The 22967-nt window shown below is 35.9% G+C and overlaps 1 protein-coding gene across 13 annotated transcripts in view; it reads right to left on the bottom strand.

The window, feature by feature from the left end:
- Positions 1-22967, bottom strand: part of da (transcription factor daughterless) — a 616942-nt gene that overhangs the window by 478131 nt on the left and 115844 nt on the right. For all 13 annotated transcript variants that reach the window (XM_081735768.1, XM_081735771.1, XM_081735773.1 and 10 more), the window contains exon 4: positions 14323-14345. In XM_081735768.1, the coding sequence (XP_081591894.1) occupies positions 14323-14345 (23 nt within the window). The remainder of the gene's footprint in view (positions 1-14322; positions 14346-22967) is intronic.

The raw sequence follows: 22967 nt of genomic DNA, 5'->3' as shown, positions 1-22967 counted from the left end.
TGCAATAAACAAAACTTTTCGAGTTTTTCTACGTTACCGTTGAGTTTTGTTACAATATCTCAATTACTAGAGCTACAGTGAATTTATGAAATCGCTTTAATCATTTATAATAACCCTGTATATTCTTTACACACTGCGATTTTGCGATCTTCAGAATGACAGGATCTAGAGGCTGTATAAAGTTATCCTCCAAACTTCAAAAGACCGCAGCAGAAACATACCGAATCTTAAAGCCAACATTTGGTTACAAGTACTGTAAACCAAACACAGATGTTGTTTTAATCGATATGCATGTTTTAAACGTTTTCTCGTGCTCACTAACCTCACTGGAGCTCGAGCTCGCTAGGAGTGGGGCTTTAGGCTCGCTATCCACCAATAGAGCTCACTCTGAAGTGAGGAGTTTGATGTAATAAGGAGGTGAGTGAGTTCACGCCCTTTTCGCATCAAACTCATTTGTGACTTTTGCCATGCTTGTTTAGCCTCCTGGTAATATTTCAATTCAATATCGGAATAAAATGCTGCATATTATGTTGTTTTATGTAGGAAAAAAAAACTACTTAAATTTTCAACATCGTTTTTCTCCAACTGCATGTTTCAGACTTACGCCCTTATTGCATCAAACTACTTAATTATTGAGCATGAGCATAAGTCGTCTCGCAAGTTTGACTTATTTCTTGGGTTGAATGTTGTAAATTATACTGCACAAATTACTGCCACCATATTATGTAAAACCTCTGATACAAAATGTTATATTGTAGTATTTTAGCTTTATTCAACCAAGTTATTTATGTACTCTGTTCTGTATCACTTAGACTATGTTAGTTTTGGGTTAATTTTGGACTGTTCCGGTGAAATAAATCTTCATCTCATTCCTTCGTATTTTATACTTTGATTTGTAGAAATTTTTACTTTATTTGTTATAAGTGATGCCTGTCTCCAAACATGTTATTGCAAAAGGCTTGGATGACAGGCCAGGGCTAAAACGAAAACAAACACTTACAAAATAAGTCTCGCATCTTATTTATGACACTTCAATATGCAAACAGAACGAAAATTTCAGTTCCGTATCTTCAGAAGTCATCCTTATCTCCAAAAATCATTCTAGAGTAATTTTTCCATTTATCTAAAACAGCATGAAGCAAACTCATGAACGATTTTTATTATTGAAATAGAAAATAAAATTTCTTCTTACTTCTGGTTAATGTTTGAATCTTTCCACCGTCAAACAAAATTCTGTAATATTCCTTGAGCTTTCTGTTTGCGAAAATTCCCTTGAAATAAAATGACTATTGTTGCACATACATACATTTAGACATAAAGAATATTTCAGTGAGTTCAATTACAATCTAATGAAAACTTTTGTATCTTAAAACAGCCAAAAGACATAAATCTGTGAACAATTTCGATGAGAAATTTGAATTCTACAGAACCTATCAAGTTGGTTCACTGTTTCTATTTCTCAATACTTAACATACAGCAAGCACTTCTTACGTGTGTAAATGCTTCAAGTAATTACAATACCACCAGTCTACTGAGTGATTCGCAAGTCACGATAGTTAACTGAATGTCAGTTCAAAATCGACTATCAACTATTGAGAGTTTGCTATTTGTCTTCTTACACAGAAATGCATACAATGTATTTTTCATTACTTTTACTACATGATGAACAATCAGACTTTCACACATCACGTATTTTATGTAGAAGCAAGTTTTCTTCAGATGTACTGACGAATAGACGAGCAGTTCCTCGAAACTGCAAGCAAATTTTTGTCTTTTGGATGCTTTGAGGTTCGAAATTCTTTGTTATATACTCAACTGTCCCTTCTTGGTCATGCCACTAATGAGCGTGTTTTCTCTGCCTAAGGTCCCATAATTCAATTACCGGTGTGAATATTAGTTATAGATAAAGAGCTAAGTACTGGTTCGGATTCTATTTTAAGTAGTGGATCCCGCGCAATACTGCCTGAGAGTTAACATTAAATCTAATCATTTAATCAAGATGTATAAATTAAACAAGGAGATATGAAATAGTAAAAGATAAGAAAAATATTTAGACTAAAGCAAAATAATTCGTTCTTTTTATTGTAAGAAAGAGCTCATATTGATTTATTATAAAGTTTCTTTTGTACTGTATATGTTGTACGTAATTATTTTGAAATAGTCTATTATGTAATTTTTATTTAATTTGTTTAGTTTTCATGTAACCAAAGAACTGATATCGTTAATAAGTTCATAGCTGTATTTTTAGTACTCTTCCTATAATTGTAGCACACAAACTTCTTTTTCTAAAACTATCGTTCTGAAACTTAATACCGTTAACAGCTTTCTTAAAATTGATTGTTACGAAACTCATTAACCATAATTTCTTCTAAAATTTCCACTTTAAATTTCCTACTGAGCTGTAAGGGAGTCAAACCACCATCTTGTTTAGAACAGAGTATCTTCCTATGGCCCTACAAAGATGTAACTAGTCTTACATAAACTTTCAATAAGATTGTTTGATCTCATTACAGCAAGAAAAAGAAATTTGCTCCAAAAGCAAGAGAAATTAAGAGGACTACCTTCAGCGAAGATTCGATATATTTTTTCTTGCTCCAAAAAAAATATCCCGAAGAAAGATAGAAAGAAAGAAAAACTAGAAAAAAGAAATACAGAAAGGAAAAGCAAGAGGAAACAAAAGAATGAAGACAGGAAAAAGATGTTTGTGTGGAGTTGTAACTTTGGAAGCACAAGCCGTGAAAACCATCCTCGGGATCTCGTTAGTGGTGGTCGCGATGTCGATGCAGCAAGAACATTGTGGACAACAGTGACACTTTTATGGCTGCACAATTCAGACACTGGCCTGTTTTATTCACGGCTCTGCCATAAGGTTTCGACTTTACTCCCTGGATGACGGGAGATCCACACGGGGGCTTATGGTCCGCTGCTTTTACGACCCCCTTTTTACTAGTGAGACTTCACCATTTCCCCTTATACGCACGCTTGCTTACTTGCACACATATATAGGAGAAAAGAGCAAATACATAATTTCGTGTTATTAGATCGTGGAGAACGTTAGTTCCAACAAGGAATTAGTCACAATTGCCAGCCTGCTAAAATGTTGAAGTAGTTATATTACAAAACATACTTATTTATGTACGTATCCACGAAGATCTATAAATTATCCACAAATATATTAGATTTAATTCATGAGCACATTAATATTTATATTTAAATACCTGAGAGTGACAATTCGTGGACGGATGGTAGCGTGCGCGTTTTCTGTGTCCTGGGTTCGATTCCCTGTGGGGTACTTGTCTTGGATACAAACTATAATAGTAGTTCGGATACCAGTTGCAACATTAGCTCCTGTACCAAACAGCCTGGGTGCTCAAAAGTCAAATTCCAATCAATGGATCAACACAAAACTTTAGACATGTAGAGGATACATAAAATTATACAGGTCGTTATCACAAATATGAATGCATTTTAAATAAACATTATTAAAAATAATTGCGTAATATGTGTTTCTACTTCCAAGCTGAGTTTAAAAGAAATTGAAAGACGCTGATTAGTCCCAACGTCAGGATAGCCAACTTCAAATTCTTAATACTATTTTAAGATGTAGAATATTGGGTGAGAATGGAACTCTCGATGTCTCATAACTTCCATTTAGGTTCATGTCGGGTAAACGGCTAGCCATACCACGAACCGGAATAGTCTACAATGCTTCTCGAACCAATTTTGGACAACTTTAGCTTGATGACACGGTACATCATTATTCTGGAAAATGTCATCATGTAGTGAACAGATAATGACGTGCATAAAGCGACATCGGATCTAATTCGTAAGTTTCGAACAGACCTATCCTGCATCAAGCCTGTACGGTTTCACTTAACAACTGCTATTCATAACCTCATATGCTCTACGCCTGAACCATATCGTATTTTACACTTTCCACTGACCAATCACTATGTTCACACAAGTCTAAATGAAATACTATGTCCAAGATAGTAATTTTATCAAAAGCTTAGTGGCTTTCAGCAGCGCATTCCAATTAAGCTGAAGAACACCGCAGCAATCTCTTGAATTAGCATTTGGTACATTCTGTATTTAATGTGGATGATTTAAGACTTGTCTGTCCACTTAAGCAACTGACAAAGCCTTCCGTAAGATATTTCTAATATGCATGTGACACGAATGCACGGGAAAAGAACTGCTCAGTGTTCCTATTTGAGCAGACGATAATGACGCGTGGACATTATTATGGTCGCCAGGTTTCTGGACACAAAAATACGGACGCTCTCTATTTTACTGAAAATTGTTTAAATCATTTAATTTCGTGAATTTTCATATTTCTTTAAAATGAAAAAGTTCTAAGTTGCCATTTTCCTTGATGATAATCTAATCAGTGCTGTGGTAGGGAAATTGTAAAACTAATTTAATCTATTTCTCGAGTACAAAACAAAATTACGGACATTTTGTCAGTTTCATAACTCAGTAGAATACTGACATGTGTCTTAAAATACAAATTGTTCGTTTAAAATACGACGTCTGGCAACCCTACTGGGTATGCAAAAATTTTCGAAGGCAATTACTTTATACACCTATATCGATTAATCACTTAAACGATTATGTGAACGTGGTTTGGCCCTTCACTTTTAATGGGCAACACTGGTGATTTTACACTGCTTGAAATATTCTGAATCTAAAGGGAAGCTGTGTTCGAATTATTCTACATACTCATGATCGTAGTGCACCCCACTACGACCTCTTTATATACTTCAAGAATTGATTCTCCATTAGTCTGGCACTGACTACCATACCCTTCTCAAACTTCGGTATGATTTCACTGGCAATTGTTCTTGACTAACAGGACTGTGGTATTGTTGGTGGTGATTTTTAATTTAGTGTCACTGTACTTTTCCTTCCTGTGTTACACTGAGATCATAACGGACAAGACCTACTATTAAAATGGTTCCGAAAAGATTATCAAATTTGTATCGAAAGTTTCTATTACAGCAAGTTTTGACCTGGAAACGCACGCGCCAACAGAGAACGCCTTACCCATTAACTATTAGAAGACGTTCATACACTAATGTTAGGAAAAATCAGTTAAATAAGTAAGATACATACAGAAATTATTTATTATTCTCTTTGCAGCTAAATTTCAAATGACTAGGTTATTAAGTGTGAACAATAAAAGCACAAATAATCTTAACAGAAATTGAATTAGTCTCGTACAAAGTACGATGTAAATTATACTTAGGATTTCAAGGTTTAGTTGTGGACTGCGGATAGTATACATAAACGTCCAAACGTCTACCAAAATTCTTCTATCCTCAAAGAGACCTATCCCAAGTCTAACATTAAACTATCTAAAACTAACAATACATTTTTCAGGGAGACAAACAAGAAATACGATTAAACCTACTCATATAGGTCTAATATAAATACAGTCGTCTCACAACTGAGCGTACATCTTATTTATTAACATAAAAATGCACTAAAAGACATCTACATAAGTGAAGTACGTATTTCAAACTTAAAATATTAGGCCTACTTCCTGGAAAGATCTAGAAGAAATTAGAATACATTTTCTTCGTAAACATTATTTCAGTTTGAGTATAATAATAATAATAATAATAATAATAATAATAATAATAATAATAATAATAATAATAATAAATAAAATAGTATGTGTATATGGAGTCACGAAATTGAGTGTACACATTTAAATATTGAACAAAAAAATATTCAGTAGTTGGTGGCGGCACCACCTTTGGCTTTTATTATAGCAGCTAACCTTTTAGACTGGAGTGTACATATTTGTGGGTCACTAAAGGAAGAATTTTGCTCCACTTTCTTGCAGAATCCCTTTTAACTCAGTTTTATTCGTTATTTTATATTTCTGCACTTGTTTTTCTACTTTCCACACAAATTCTCAATTTGATTTAAATCCGGAGACTGTGGTGGAGTTTCCAACCTTTTTTGGAGAGTTATACAATAACCACAATTTGACAATATGGACAGCATGCTTCGGATCGTTGTTATGCTGAAAATAATACGATGACTCGATACCAAGCTTATTAGCACTTTCTTTGATATTATACTTTTAACACTGACAAATACCCGTATTTGTCCATTGTAGTATCAACAAACTGTATGTCACCGATACCAGAAGCGGACATACAGACCCACAACATTACTGAGTCACCTCCCTGTTTAACAGTAGGTCGTAGGGCTGTTCCTGTTATAGGGCTTTGTTGGGCCGCCGCGACACATACTGCAGTCCGTCTGACCCGACCACATTAAACTTGTTTTCGTCAGTGAATATCAGTGAATCCCACAATTTAGGAGGATGTGAAATATACTTTTTAGCGAACGCCAATCTCTTACGTTTGTTAATTTTACTATCCATAGCTTCTTTCTGGCTATGCGACCATGATATTCAGCTCTTCTCAACGTCCTACGTATTATTTCACACGAGATTGCTTTTCCCGTCTTAAATGCAATTTTCGTGAGAAGTTTTATCACATTTTGGCGTGGATCTCTTCTTACTTGCAAAACTACATTTGTTTGCTCTAGCTCACTTAGAATAGGTTTTCTACCCCTCCCTTGTTTATTGCGCACTGTCCCTTCATATTTAAATTTGTCAACAATTTTTTGAACTGTAGGATTAGTTTTACCCACAAGCTGTCCAATTTGACCTTGTAAAGCGAATTTCACTATTAAGTTTTTCACTCCCATAGTTATCTCTTTTCTTCCAGTCATTTTGCTCTTGTTTTCACACAAAACACATTCGGCGTATCAAGTATTGATGAAGCACAACGATCACTAAGGCTTATTGCACTTTCGCATCCCCTCTATAGTCTTGCACTGGAGACAAATACTAAGATGTATACTCAATTCCGTATCTTTGTTTTTTCTATCCTGCTGGACCTAATACGCATATACGTCCTTCCAAATACAGCACATTCTTCCTTACATTGGCTAAAGCAGCTAACTACAAGTGTATGTACACTCAATTGTAAAAGCGATTGTATGTGATCCTTGCAAGTTGAGTGAAAATCGAGAAATTTTTGATCGTGGCTGCACAATTTCAATTAAAAATCGTTTCGCCTCATAGATCATTTCACAATTTCTGTATAAATTGAGAAATGAGTTCAATTTCACTTCAATTTTCAGAAACAATCTTATTGTACTCAAAGCAAAAACCTGACCGACCACTTTCTCCAGAAATTAGCAGATTAACAACATAGAAACACCCACTTTAGTTTAGTCAGTTCAATTAGAACACCGAAACTGATCAGTTCAGTCTTGCACAAGGAGCATACAAACGTCGACGACAGAAGTACAATATCCATGAAGATGATGAATCTTGGAACAAACAGTACTCATTGAAGATCGTGTGTCTGTATCATTATTTGCTTCATTTGATGAACTGCGCTCATGCATCACTGCATGCGTCGCCGAAATTAATACGGATATGTTAGAGAGAGAATGAAGTGTGTCATATTATGCGTAGATCGCACATCGACGCTTGTAGTACAAGAAAAAACTTATTCAACTTTAATTTAGTGGATATAAATTGTTAAGCTAAATCAGAATAATCAATCACTGAAACTAGAAACATTGCTTAGGTTTACCGTGTAACTCTAGACGTACTTATGTGCTTCCTACACTCTTTACATGTCAAATAATGCTTTCCATATTTTTTTTTTGACTTATCTACCCGTAAATTACAGTGTTTGTAAGATTTCTAAATACATCTGCGGAAATCATTTACCACAATACGATAACCATAAAAACTAGTATGAATTGCCCTGTCATGACATTCAAGTTTTAAGTATTACAATACGAACCCAAAATTGACACTCATGCATTAAGTGTTCTCAGTGTTTTGGACTATTTTACAACACCTTGCTAAAATTAACTTGTCATTTTTGCCAAAAGTAATACTACGTAAGGGGAAAAAACAAGGAATGTCCATGTATGTGCTTTTTCGGGTGCTTTGCCCAGGGCCGTACCGTGGAAAATCAGCCCGTGAGGAGAGTATACGACGGTGCCCCATACATATATTCCAAGCAATTTTTCCTATCTTTTTTTCCTTTTTTCTTCCGAATTTTTCGCCCCTTACTTCGGCGCCTGGGGCCGTCGCCCCGCTCCCCTCACGGCACGGCCCTGCTTTGCCCTATCTGTTGGTGACTGTTGGTACTATTTGACTGTATATGCCATCAGGGGTGGACTGGCTATGTAAAAAGGGCGCGGTCACATACTCTGGGAGTCCATCTGAGGCTTTCGCTTGTATGAAATACCCCTTCCTAATAAAAGAAAGGGCCGGGGGGCTTCCCCGGAAAATTAGTACACAAAAACAACAAAAGATTAAGTAGCTATTGCAGTTAATCACGATAGAATTATGCAAATTCAATATTTTCATAAACAAACAAAGAGACTTTGAGTACTAAATACGAGGCTTGTTTTTTAAGTAAGGTCCGTTTTGTTGTAGACACTAGTAGTTCGCGCGCATACCGCAACTAGCGTGTGCGTCGTGTACCGGCATGCCTCGAGAACAACTGTGCTCAGTTTCAACTCTGTAGCTGACCTGTACGGTTGGGTTCTGTGCTTTCACAATGTTTAAGACTATCAAGTATCCCGCCGCGTGTGAGGTTCGCTCAGTGATACGGTTTTTGCCAGCAAGTAACCTGTCTGCTGCAGAAATTTATCGACAGATTTGCGAAGTGTACAGTGATACTGTTATGAGTGCAAGCAAAGTGCGTAAGTGGGTACGAGAATTCAGAAATGGCCGTGACAACCAACGTCCATGATGAGGACCGCTCCGGTCGCCCTTCTTCGATTACAGACGATTTGGTGGCTTCAGTTGAAGCGAGGGTTCGTGAGAACAGGCGCTTCACAATAACAGGTCTCTCAAACGAATTTTCTGACGTGTCGAGATCAGTGCTTTACAAAATTGTTTCTGAACACCTAAAGTTTAAGAAACTGTTCTCCCGTTGAGTCCCGAAACTCCTAAAGAGGAGCACAAAAACCAAAGATTTGAGTGTGCCATGAAGTTCTTGACTCGTTATCACGAAGAAGGTGACGGCTTCTTAAGTCAGAGCGTAACTGGAGACGAAACATGGGTTTCGCATATCACGCCCGAATCGAAGCAACAGAGCATGGAATGGAGACACACACACTCGCCTGTAAAGGTGAAGGCCAAACAGACTCTGTCCCAGCGCAAATCATGGCGTCGGTGTTTTGGGATAGGCATGATGTTTTGTTGGTCGACTTCATGCAACGAGGAACCACTATCAATGCAGAAGCATACTGCCAAACCCTGTGAAAACTACGCAGAGCGATTCGAAACAAACGACGCGGCATGCTGACAAAGGGCATTGTTCTTCATGACAATGCAAGACCTCACAGTGCAGGTCATACCCGCGATTTGATTGGAAATTTTGGCTGTGAAGTTTTAGACCACCCACTCTACAGTCCTGATCTTACGCCGAGCGATTCCCATCTGTTCCTCCACCTCAAACAACACCTCAGTGGCAACCGTTACAATGATGATGATGATATGAAAACGGCAGTGAACTTTTGGTTATCGGAGCAGGCGGCAAGTTTTTATGAAGAGGGTATTTTGAAATTGGTTGAGAGGTATGATAAGTGTTTGAACAAACTTGGCAATAATGTCGAAGAATAGAGTAAAGTATGTACTTTTTGAAAATACATATACTTTTTGAAATAACCTTTCGTTGTGTACTTATGTTCAAACGGCCTTACTTAAAAACACGCCTCGTATATTAGGCCTATATAAATCTGCACACTTTAACTGAGACTACAAAAATCACACCAGTTTTTTAAATTCTTCGGCTACATTTGTTAACAGCCAAATTTTAACTGAAGATTTGAGTTAAGTTTGGGGCTTATGCTATTTTTCATACTTCTGTCCTTTTAAAGCTATGTTCATCATAATATTAACGTATTATTCATCTATTTTAAAAACCGTTAATAAAAGGTATACATGAAACATTTACTACAAATTAACAAAAGTAAATTTAGAATTATATACCTACCTAGCGAAAAAAGAAATTCAAAAACAAAACTGGAAAATGAAAGTAAAGTCACTGCTTTATGCTTGAAAGAGCCTTCGCATCTCCTTGCTTTTTTCACACATTTTGTCAATAATAAGATTGTTGTCTATTTTGGTCAGTATGTCTCTTTCTGAGTTCATCAAGAACAATGATTCCAGATGTTCATCTGTAAGTCTTGAACGGAGTCTTGTTTTTATGTAACGCCACTAGCGCCTCTAACGGCGGGAGTGGGAGGGAGAGACATGTAAAAATGATCCAAAATGACCGAGATTAGAGTCAAATCCAAGGATGTTATAAAATAGAGGATCTGCCCATACAACAAAATCGTGAAGCCATACGTCACATCTTCGCCACCCTACTCTGCCCACTCCGCGCCACTAAGATCGCAATGTTTCGAGCCAACAATCATGGCGGAAACGAGAGTAGCTAATCAGACGTGCCGCCTCAGACGATGCTCGGCTGTTTTTTGGCTTCATTTAATTCTTATGTTGAAGATACGTATGGGCAGATCCTCTATTTTATAACATCCTTGGTCAAATCAATATATTTCGAAGTCGCTGAGATCATTAATGGTACCACCAAAGCCTAAAACAGAAAGGGCAAGGCCGTAGGCCGAGTAAAGACGGGATCTGGTGGCGGAGCAGTGCGGGTGGAAGGGTTGATATATAAAAATCATCCAAAATGACCGATATTAAAGTCAAATCTATAAATTTCAGGGAACATAAAATCATTATAATGACATTCCCAAAGCCAAAAACAGAAAGAGCGAGGCCGCAGGCCGAGCAAATACTGGGATTTGGGGCGGAGCGTGGGGTTGGTAAGAGTGATATGTAAAAATCGTCCAAAATGACCGATATTAGAGTCAAATCTATATATTTAGGGGTAAATCTAATATCATTAATAGCATTCCCACGCCAAAAACAGAAAGAGCGAGGCCGCAGGCCGAGCAAATACCGGGGGTCTGGGGTGGAGCCCTAGCTGGCCAAAGGCTAGCGAATTTATAAAATAATTATATAGCTTTGTTTTTTTAAAAAAAAAAAAATGTTCAGAGAGGAAACTGTGCGCCTTCCCGAGGCTAAGACGGGTCTTAGCCCTCCTGAGAAGGGCGCAAAGGCACTGATGTGAGGAGGGCGCAGCGGCCATCGGGCCGGTACTTGATTATGGCCAGTCCACCCCTGTATGCCATGGATGCGTAGATGTAGAAATGCCCATGTGAAATGGGAAAAAGATATAACTAACCCTATTCTTCTTACATGATTTTCAATATTGAAACGCCGTTTTCTCGAAAATGCAGTTTTGTAAAATTTCTTCTTTTTTTTTCCTTACCCTTTATATAGATATGTATCTTTTTATATATACCATATATATACATATGATTTAACTACTCGCTTTTTATGTACTTTTTATAATCATTAACATAACATACACTTCCCTTGATATTTACATCACACTATTGTCTATTTCTGTAAATTTTCGTTTATACGTCAAAAAAGAAAACAGAATGTAAATCAGTTCAGTTTAAATTATTTTTATCAACACTGCCAAAGTCAGTGTGTGTGCAGGAAAACGGGTAAAAGAACTTTACTGTTTCTGGAAGGGGACCAGATGTATTAAAAGAGGATGGAATGTCGACCTACAGCGAAGCTTATAAAGTGCGAACACGAATTCACTACGTAATGACTAGACTATATGTAATGCAGATGTCTGAAAGAAAAAAAAAATGCATTATTGCATGTCAAAAAAGTTTTAATTTCCATATTAATGTCAATCAGAAATGGCATTATGACCATAATGAAAATGCAAAAAAGTTTCGCAACTTAACATTTATCAAGTCTTGATTCTTATAAATATTTGCTGAAACTGCATTTCAATCCTCTTGTAAATTATCGTACGAAACTCAACGCTACGGAAGCAGACAAATTTGATAGTAGATCTAATAATTCACCAAAGCTAAATTATTATATTTAGAATCTTTCATAACCGATGAATGTTCTGGAATAGGATCTTACATGGCTAACTGTATTTGGTATATATTAAATAAGAGCTTTCAATTTAAATAAACTTCATATCACCTACATCTTTTAAAAAATGAACTTATTCCACATATGAACTCTTAAGAGAGAGGAAGGAGAAAATTATTCACAGGGTATTTTAAATTCCACTGGAATTGAAAGCGTCGTGATTTCCAAATGAAGTGTTGGGTCAACACGAAATAATTTCAAAAGTAGCAGCGATAAAATAAGACTGGAATTAACACCACTATGACATAAGCGTCTCACGAATAACATGCAGTCAGTTATTACAAGATGGCAAAGACTCAATAAAAGAAGCAGTGTTTTGTGATTTGCTGAATGTTAAATCGTGTGTTGCACTAAGCTGAATATTTAGTGTTGGAGTTTAGTGTTCCTTTCAGCACTAGGTTTTATGAGACGTAGATCTACAACCTAAGATGGAATCCGAACCACTGTAGTGAGTTCAAGTTTCAAAGCTCTCTCATCGAGAATCGAACCTGTAACATCGTGCATCAAAGGCACGCGTGCTAGGCAGTAGACTTGCAAGGACGGTAGTAAGTAGAATAGTTCCACAAAGTTTACAGAAAGCATCATATGAAATAAGCAATGAAAGGTAATACAGGTAACTTCAAATCGGCAAGTACGTGACTGCAGAAGTAAAACTGAGTACCAGTACGACACAAGTGTAAACGTAAAAGATAATAATTATATACGAACTGCATTAAGTGAGGGAGATCATGACATCTGCAAGATGATGATTACGCTTTCTATATAAATCCTGACGACGGGTGTCCGAACTCACCAGGTTGTGGTTCTCATGAACTCGGACCTAACCTGATAAAGTGAAGAAGTGAGCGCGACGACGAAATAATGCGGGAGTACGGTTGAGTAAGCTTGATGAAATTAAGTAGGCACTACTTTATGTCACACTGGTGATGTGAACATAAGATCGAGTGAGAATTATGTTGAATTGATTATATGAGGATAACGTCGATGAGTGTGATGTCAAAATGATCTGACTGTAAAGTTGAATGAGCGTAAGATTGTGATGTCAAAATTATGTGAGAATGACCTCGAGTGAGTATTATGTCAAACTGAATAAGTAAGCGAGAAGTTGATTCAAAGTGGACACTTCTAGTTTTGACTGATCAACGTCCAGGAAAACCTGCTTAAGTAGAAACATAAAATTTGGACAGTACATAGAATGTGTGACATAATGTAGAACTAAAAAGGTTTTTTTGGAAATTCGATGTGAAAGGGGGTGAAACAGGGGTTGCGATTAGTATAAAAAGATGACCATATCTTGGAACCCCTTAAATTTGGACACATACAATTTGGTATTTGGACTTTTCATTTACAACAACTAAAACACATGGTCTCACAGTTGATATCTGATCTAGAAGGGAAGAAAAAGGGGTTGGAAGTTAGACATAGAGGGGTGACATTGGGGGTTATTATTTCAATCCTTCCACGTGAATAAGAATCCACATCTCAGAATCTCTTAAGTTTATGAAGTCGCGAAATTAGGTATTCGGACTTTTTATTTATAAGAATTATAAACACGTTTAGCGTCTTCCAATATCTGACCCAGAAAAAGGGTGGGTAGTTTACTAAGATACCAATATGAGATGTTCGAATTTCGTGCGGGACTTCGAGTTCAGAAAGTAGCATACAGAAGCATTTGCTAGTGTGATACAAAATAATGCATCAACATATCACAAGATCTCCAGATTTAGAATACTGTTTAAACTAAAGTTATGCTGAGAAACCCTTAAATGCATAACCTACATGAGAAAATTGATGTCGTTATTTATAGGATGTTTAATGAATAACCAGCTGATGGGAACTCCACGTCTAGTCAAATAGCTAATAATTCATATTCATACAGTCACGAATATTCAACAGTGGAGAGATAATGTCCAGTTCTCTTTAAAACCCAAATGCTAACCATATAGGTGAAGTCTCTCTATGGCTGGATGTCATGAATTCCCTCTATTTTACACTAATAACATAACAAACAGCCAATACTTCCTATGAAGCCGACAGTAAGCAGCAAACTGGAACAGAAGTATTTGACTTCGGATAAACTAAATCAATCTGTATACGAAGAAAATCATATTGCTGTGAATTACACAGATGTTGAAAAATTAATGAATTGTTTCGAAATTATCATTTTTGATAAGAAATAATGTGTAAGCACTACATACGTATATTTTCTATCATCAATATTTCCTTACCTCTTTCTTTCTCTTGACAGCTCCTGAAACGAGAAACAAAAGCTAATTATTAAATATGCATTGAAACTAAAGATTCAATAATCAACTATGTCTAAGATAGATAAAAATAACTTCCAGAGTAAAATCCTATTATGTACATTTACTGTAATTCCTAAAAGATAAAATCTGTTCATTACGTAATTTTGTTTCCAGTAAGCATCATTTAATCTAGTTTGCCATGACAGGAAGTAAAAATCATTATCTATCAAGAGTGCGAGGTTAGAAATTTTCATAGTTTTATTTATTATGTTTGTACGCTGATATAAATTTCACGCACGCAAATTAATCTCTACCACTCAAAGAATTACAAAAACGAAGGTGCAAAATTGTATAATTGATCAAATAAAAGCAAGACTGTAGATAGTGTAGCAATTGTGTTTTTACTGGTTAAGATCGCATTAACAGTTGAGTGAATTTGTCAGGAATTCACAATAATACGAAAAGAATTATAAAACATTGTTGGTAAATACCACAAACATCTCTTTCTATTGATGACTGGAAAATGCTATTAATATATATTCTCTAGCAATAATATTAATATTAAACAAAATACAGATGAAGTTAATTAATTTAACACCATTCTTTTGTTCTGGAAACATTCATATGCAAGAGTTTCGCATTTTCCAACACCTGTTTACTAATAACAAATCAAATACTAGTAATACATAAATAAATAACATTATATTTGAAACAGATCAGGAAGAGGCCCAAGAGCTGAGTGAGTGTAAAACTCCACACTCCGACCGCCTTTGACCCGAGGTACTCATTTCTTCAGCCTAGGTGAACCCCTAGATCACATCGGGACGAAGGTAAAATGAGAAAAAATTCCTTTCCCCATCGGGAATCAAACTCAGTTGGCAGTAGATGCCTGACTAAACCATCGTCGCTCTAAATACGGTTAGTATTACATTCATTAATAAAACTGAACAAACTATTATAAACACAAAATATCTACAATCTAAATAAAATCCGCGAAACTACTTATCGACACGGAATTTCAAAAATCAAGAACCTAAAGGTTTGACTATACTGGAAATCACTGATAACTAATAAATATATATATATATATGTATACATTAAAATGAACAATTATTGATTCAAAATGGTTATAAATTTTAAATTACAAGGGACTCTTAAAATTCCCAAGATATTTGGAAATCCATCGGAGATTTTTATACGAAAATAAAATAAAGGAAAAATTAAACAATACTAGTTTTAAAATATATCTCTACTGATATATGCTCAAAACATAAAAAGAATGATAAAACTTGTTTTCAGTCCTCCCTTTTGAGCTAGCGACTACTCTATGCGCTTTTGGTGCACGTGGTTCAATGTTCGATTCCCGTGGGAGATCACAAAAAATAATTTCGTCTTCTTTAGCCTACACGGTGCAATTATGGGACGTTAAACTAAAATTTCATCTTATTTCAAAACTAGTTTTCGAAGGATGGGGTAGGGGGAAATCGGTAGAACATTCTTTAAAAAAAAATGAACACTGACAAAGGAAATAAATTTTAAAAAAATGGAAACTAATGTACTTTTCTCTTTCTTTCTTTATAACGCTAATTTTTAATTAACATGCTTCTCTTAATCATTAAAGTAATCAACACAGAAACTAACACCATGAATAATACTACGCTATCCAGACATATCTATATGAGATAGGTGAATTCCAGTATCATGAAAACTATATTGTTTTCAGCTAGATATTTTATTAAGGTTTTATTGTCAATTCAAATCTGGTTTCCTACAATGCTCTAAACTTCACATCGTTTGCTCTTTTTTGCTATTACCATTACGACGAGTAAAAACTAACACTCGATTCATTTATGCTTTGAAATCACCAGCAATGTAAATACTCCCTGTGGTCTTGTGATCTGTACTGCTATCAAGCTAAATCCGCTTCGGTGCTGAAGTTCGCGAAATTATTGCTCTTCGCTCCCACGTTGCTTTACCCATTAATATGCTGATTATCTGTTTGCAGAAACAACAAGCTGTTCACTACATGTACGATCAATTTACCTAATGTACTATTGAAAATGTCTACTAAATAAAATATCAGACGTACAGATGCTGAACCAAATAATATGTCAGAGGAAGCTATGAATAATCATGGTGAAAGTATGTCAACGATACTTTTCTAATGAATAACAACTGCATTAAAACTTTTCTTTATCGCATTATTTTCTCCTTAAATCACAAATTAAGTAAAACAATGTAGTGGGACTACAGCGCAATGAAATAATAATATGTTTAATAGAAGTCCACAGTATTGTAACATACATTCGTAAAAGGGATTTCCGGTTCACACAGGTTATAAAATTAATGACCAATACAGTGACATCTTGTATAATTTACATAATTTAGATTTGAATATAGTTGGTATATTTTAATGTTCAGTAAAAAACTAACACGGAATGTCACAGTAAAGGATTACTCACTGGACTCTGTTCTAACGGTAATTACAAAACTACTACAGTAAAACTTGCTAACTTGGCCTCATTTCTATGGAACCTCCAATTTTTGTAAGATATGCATAGTTTATTATCAATAAGTTGGCCACCTGTCTATCTTGGAACTTGGCCACATTGCAATAAGGATCTGACTATACCATATGGGTTATAGATCATGCCGTCGATTTCGTCTTACGCACCAGACGGCCGTCTTCAGTTTGTTGGCAGTGTATTTCTCTCACACACACTGGATATGAGGAAAACAAATCTGACTAGTATCTAAAAGAAACCAGTTTGAACGGTTTAGTGCTGATTGCCACGGGTACTGACTGCCACAGCCAATTATTGGTGCTGATTGCCACGAATAGCGCTGATTGCTAATATCAAGGTGCTGACTGCCACGAGCCTGGAAGAAACTGTATTTGGAAAGAGCGGAATTAATCCCTCATACTAAATTTACTAATCATCATTGGCCTTATGCTGAGTCGTTTTGACATCTGATTAACACCATACTACGGAGTTGACTAGCGGATGGTTATCAAAATTGTATTCAGAGTCTCTGATTAGGACGTAGTATTTGACGAAGTAATCACTACTGACTAATTAATCTAAGGCAGAGGCTAATCTTTTACCCACGGTTTAGCGTACGACACAACATTTCGTATTTCATTTTTTTAATTTTATTTTTTATTTTTTACAGACTAAGCATGCTCTCATCTACATTTCCGTAGTTGCCACATTTATTTTTCTCATCCGATGCATTGGGGTTATAAAGTTAATCATACCCAAATCAACTTTTTAGTTGTACTCAAAGTAGACTCTGAATACCAAACAGTGCACCTTCCTTAGTAAAGAGCTAGTATGCCACTAACCAGTCTGTGACTAACCGTCGATTAACGAATTCTCTCTGAATACCGCCCCATATATTTAATATAAGGGATTAATTTAGTAATCATCACAGTAAATCTAGGTGGCTGTTGCTCACTAAGTGGAACGATATACGATTGGATGTTTATAAAGGGATTGTCTTTTCTCTTATATGTAAAATTTGCAATTTCGTTGTTTAAATTAATTGTATTATTGTATTATTTAATGGATCGAGTATTATAAAATAAAATTAGTGTTTTTATTCACCTTAATAATGATTTTTATAGTCAAAGGAAGGACCATTTAAACAATGGTAGGAGGACAGTTATTGGCATAAAGCAAAACAATTCCACGTCTAAAGAACTAGATTTTCCGAAGGATCATCTTCGCTTCGAAGACGGAACTTCCTTTCTGCAGTACGATAGATTAGAACAAGATAAACGGATTTTGTGTTTTGGATATGATGGTCAGAAGAAACCAGCGCTGACAAGGGAAGTTCGGGAGAAAACACTCGCCTGCAGAGAAACTAAGCATGCCATTTGAAGGACCAATTCATGCTGATTACAACAGGTAATAAAATTCCTGTATGGTTGAGAACTGTTCGAGATATTCAGCTTGGAAGTTTATATGAGAAAATGAGTGGATGCACATTTAAACGCGTTAAGTAGTCTCTCCCATGGCGAAGCCTGATGGTTTGAACTTGCTACCGCTTGATCACTGGGTTCCATTCACAGATTAATTGTCCATTACAAGTTGCATGACGGACGGCAAAGACGTAATGGTTCAGAAGATACCAAAGAACTGCACACAATTTGTACAACCATTTGATGGTTTGGATTCCGACCAATCAAAGATTATGGCAGGAGATTTGTACATAGTATGAAACTTCATCCGGACGTTATGATGTACCAACGAAACAATCAAATAAAGTTTGTGTCCATACGAATCAATTCCTATCATCGCGATACATTGGATTGTTTCAGTTTGCGTTCCACAAGGCAGGTTACGAACAAATTATAGGCCTATACCTTTTGAATCACTTGTCGAATTTGCTTTTTGCTTTGATTCTGCGAACTGTTCCCTTGACGGACGCAACGTAATTGCACATATAAAATGTTCATGGTGAAGGAAAAAATGAAATGAAATCTTTAAGTTTTACGTCCCACGGTTATGCCGGTTAGGCTAAAGGAGACGGTGATGATGAGAGATGTGTGAAATGGTGGAATGAAGAAAGTGGGAGGAAACGGGAGAACCCCGAGAAAACCCAGGAGCACGGCATGGTGCAAGGAAGTCTTTTGTCTGCGTCATTTCTTCATAGAACAGAAGAACAACAGTGATCAATTTTCACCTATAATCTACCATTATTGTGAACAATATAATGACTAATTGTATCTAACAAATCCGTTAGTTATTGCAAAACAGTTTTTTCTGTTACTTCCGATAGCTTTCAATTCGTGTGTCAATATTCGTTGCTAATTATATGTTGTACTCAACTCGTTTAAATGGTCATATCCTTATTTTCTCATATAAACTTCCAAGTTGAATATCTCGAACAGTTCTCAATCGCACATGAATTTTACTAGCTTGTAATCAGCATGAATTAGGGCTTCAAATGGCATGCCTAGTTTCTCTGTAGGCGAGTGCTTTCTCCCGAACTTCCTTTGTGAGGGACAGCCAGCAGTGTTTTTTGATGGAAGTTTTAAGAACTGCTCGAAAAAATTTGCCCATCTGTACACAGTTCACGCTGGCATAGGGAATTCAAGTGAGAACACATAAATCGTACCAATTTTGTAAGCACCGATCCCTGACAAAACTGAAAGTGTATACAGAGACCTGTTCACATTTGTTAAGGTTCATTGGGCAATTGGTCTGAACAGCACGATCTTAAGGTTCATCGCGTTTCTTTCATGCTTCTTGATGTCCGGTAATGTTACGTCTAGCAACTTTCTCTCAGGATCGTGGCAATTAGCGCCAATCGTGACAATCAGTACCAATAATAGGCAGTGGCAGTCAGCACCCCAACGTTTAAACACCAGAATACAGAGAAAATGCATTTTCCCCAGTTTTCAACAGAAACATGACCTCTGGCAAGAGACAGGTAGCTCAAATGATGACCTAGGTACGGCCATGGTTTTGTCCCCAGAGCAATCTCAATCGCCCCTACCGATGAGGGATGGCAGACTGCCTACAAGTCGAGTATAGCATGGGTCTGCGATGTTCTGATTGATATTACTTTAACATTTATTAACTTAGAGCAATAGTTGTTTCGTTTTAAAAACATTTTAGGCCGAATTTCATAATCTTATCGTTATTATCTTTTTATTTATAACCAACCACAATTTTTATTATCCAGATAGGAAAGGGTCATATGGCAGCTCCGATCTAGTATAGCTTTTACGTACTTCGACAGATGATTCGTGACATGTAAAGAAGACAAAAAGTCCTCTTGAATGTCAGGAAACACCTCCCGAAGTTTGTGCACACTTTTATGTCTCGTTCCAATTGTCAGGATTCGATTTTCAATTTTAAGATGGCAACCCTGTCACTCGTACACGACGCGGAATTCCACAACATGCAACAGGACTTTCTGCCTTCTTTTGATATGCATCATGCAACAAGTCTTCTTTTGATATCACGAATCACCTCCCGAAGTATGTGCAGATCTTTTAGGTTCACCCAGTGTGTATGAATGCATAACAAGCTTCGTTTTTATATGTACAATAAAATAAGATATTAACAAACAGGTATGTTTCTATATTCTTTGAACATTATCTGTGACCTGAACCTATTTTTTAATGGTATTGAGTATCTTCATTATTTCGAGGTACATTTTAGTGCCTATTTTACTGCCTATTTTAAAACATTTTAGTGCCTATTTGCCTGCCTATTTTACAGGTTTTTAGTGCCTAAACATCCGGTCTCTAATAATTATCTTTCTTTCTTGTGTAAGTCTGTATGTCAAAGCATTGCACTGAAAGATAATTACAAGTCTTCAGTGTAAATGTGCGAAAATCTCAGAAAATACAAATTACACGTCTTTCTTATGTGGAATCGGCGAAATGTAATCGCGCGAGACTGTAAAATTTATCAACACAGCTCCTTCTGGCTAAGCGGTTAGCGTACACGCCTTTGGCGTGGGAGACCCGGATTCAATTTCCGCCGGGGGCTCATGTGGTTCGGATTCTACGTTAATCAGTAGGTCCACGTTTCATATAGCCTCGCTGTTGAACGGGACGTTAAACTCCACTCCACTGAAGAGATAGCAAACAGTGTTTTGCTAAATCCTTCTGCATAGTCTGTGTTAAAAACCGCTCCATTATTTTCCAGTATAGGAAGATTAATCCAATATAGTATAGGATTAATAAACATGGAACCATATTTGAAATAGCTAAGACATGGTATCTTGATCAAGAAATGTTGCACCCGGAATCAAATACATGAATATTCGAGCTCGAGTATTATTAATCCACTATTGAATTCCGCAGTAATGCTGTAGAATTTGGTTGCTTCCGTGCCTCTGGGTTTATCAGCGTCTGGGAAGAGGGACCCGGACTAATGTCGTGACTCAAGTTATTCATTCGTGCCATCACTAATGAAGACAACAGCATGTTAGAAATACTTACACTAATTCTATAATAGTTCATGCTTCAAATTATAATTACTTATGTGGAAGTTTATCAGTTACCAGTTGAACCAAACGTGGAGAACGTAGCAAAGTTTCATGGTATTTCTATCCTTTCGGAACTTAAAAAAATCTGACTGGGAAGTACTGCTTCACTCCAATACGTCCAAAAGAGTTCCCCAGGATAGGTTACAGGGGAAGACGGGATAATAAGAGACAAAAGTAATTTAAAATGTTAACAGTTTTCAAGTCACATTTCTGGTTCTTTGCGTATAATATATATCTTATTACAGAGAGACACAACAGAAAATTATTTCTTCCCAATGTACACGAAGAGTCGAAAAATTATTATTAAAAAAAAAAAAAAGTTCAGTTGTCTCTTATTACCCCGTACGAGGTAATAAGGCTACCCAGATTTCTTTCATGGCTGTGCCTTGTTATTAAACGGATTACAAGGGATATGCCTAAGATGTATTCTATTGCCTCACCTTTTTACACGTTTTATTCTGGCTACGTTTCTGTCAATTACCATGTGAAAATTAAGGTTAGTGAAAGTCGTACTTGAAAGTTTTTAATTACAAACTATATATATTACAACCTTTCATAATTTGTTACGTTTATCCCTCATTCTGAACATTTTGGAATGACAAAATTAACACACAGTAGTTATATAAACCTTTTTAAATTAAAAAGGTAAGGCCTACATCGTAAAATAACTCTGTGCGCTACAATGACTTTTTATACAGTAGACTATACAGAATTAAATAGGCTATACCAAAACGAAAAATACTCTGCGTGAACACTTTCCACAATAAAGCAATGAAACTTTAAGTCCTAAAACAGAAAAAAGGACTAGACCAGAACTTTTTAAATCAAATATTCTACATTTTTAACAGAATAAAGCCTTAAAAAAAATATTTACAAGTTCTGCTCTTTTAACAATGAACGGATTATTTCCTAATAAAATTATACGTTTATAAAAGATAAGCACTTTATTCACTTTCTGAATATCATAAACGTAGAGGTCAGTGGAATTTTAATCTTCAGTCAGTGAACTTGAAAAGACCAAAAGACTGTCCCTTATTACCATGACAAAACAAAAAATAGGGTAATAAGTGACACGCATTTTTTAGAAAGCTCATTCATGAGAGAAAAACTGGAACAATTTTACGTTGATGTATCACTAATGTTGTACAAATTTATGCAAATAATCTTTTAGAAACTAAGTTGTAACTAAGTTGCCTAAAAGCAATGATTTCTTTTAGACTTGTACACAGAAAGATACCGTAAGCTGTGGAATTTATTCCGGTTTTTCTGATGATAAACCAAACTACCAGCAATTTTGTCTCTTATTACCCCATCTTCCCCCTACTTATGCTTTTTGACCTCCTATGTTATTCTTCCACCAAAGCATTTGTGGTACGAAGAAGGGCCATACACATAATAATAATAATAATAATAATAATAATAATAATAATAATAATAATAATAATAATAATAATAATAATAATAATAATAATAATAATAAAGAAAGGAGTTCGGGTGCGGACATATAATTTTAAGTACTCATAAACTACCTCTATAAAAATTGTTGAGAAAGTACCACAGGATTCTGAAACTTGGGATATTTGGATAGGTCATACTAGTTCCTAAATGACGTCTTG

The sequence above is a fragment of the Thermobia domestica genome, chromosome 13 (assembly GCF_964235325.1).
Source record: "Thermobia domestica chromosome 13, izTheDome1.hap1.1, whole genome shotgun sequence".
NCBI lineage: Eukaryota > Metazoa > Arthropoda > Insecta > Zygentoma > Lepismatidae > Thermobia > Thermobia domestica.
This window is presented reverse-complemented; position numbering and strand designations above follow the sequence as displayed.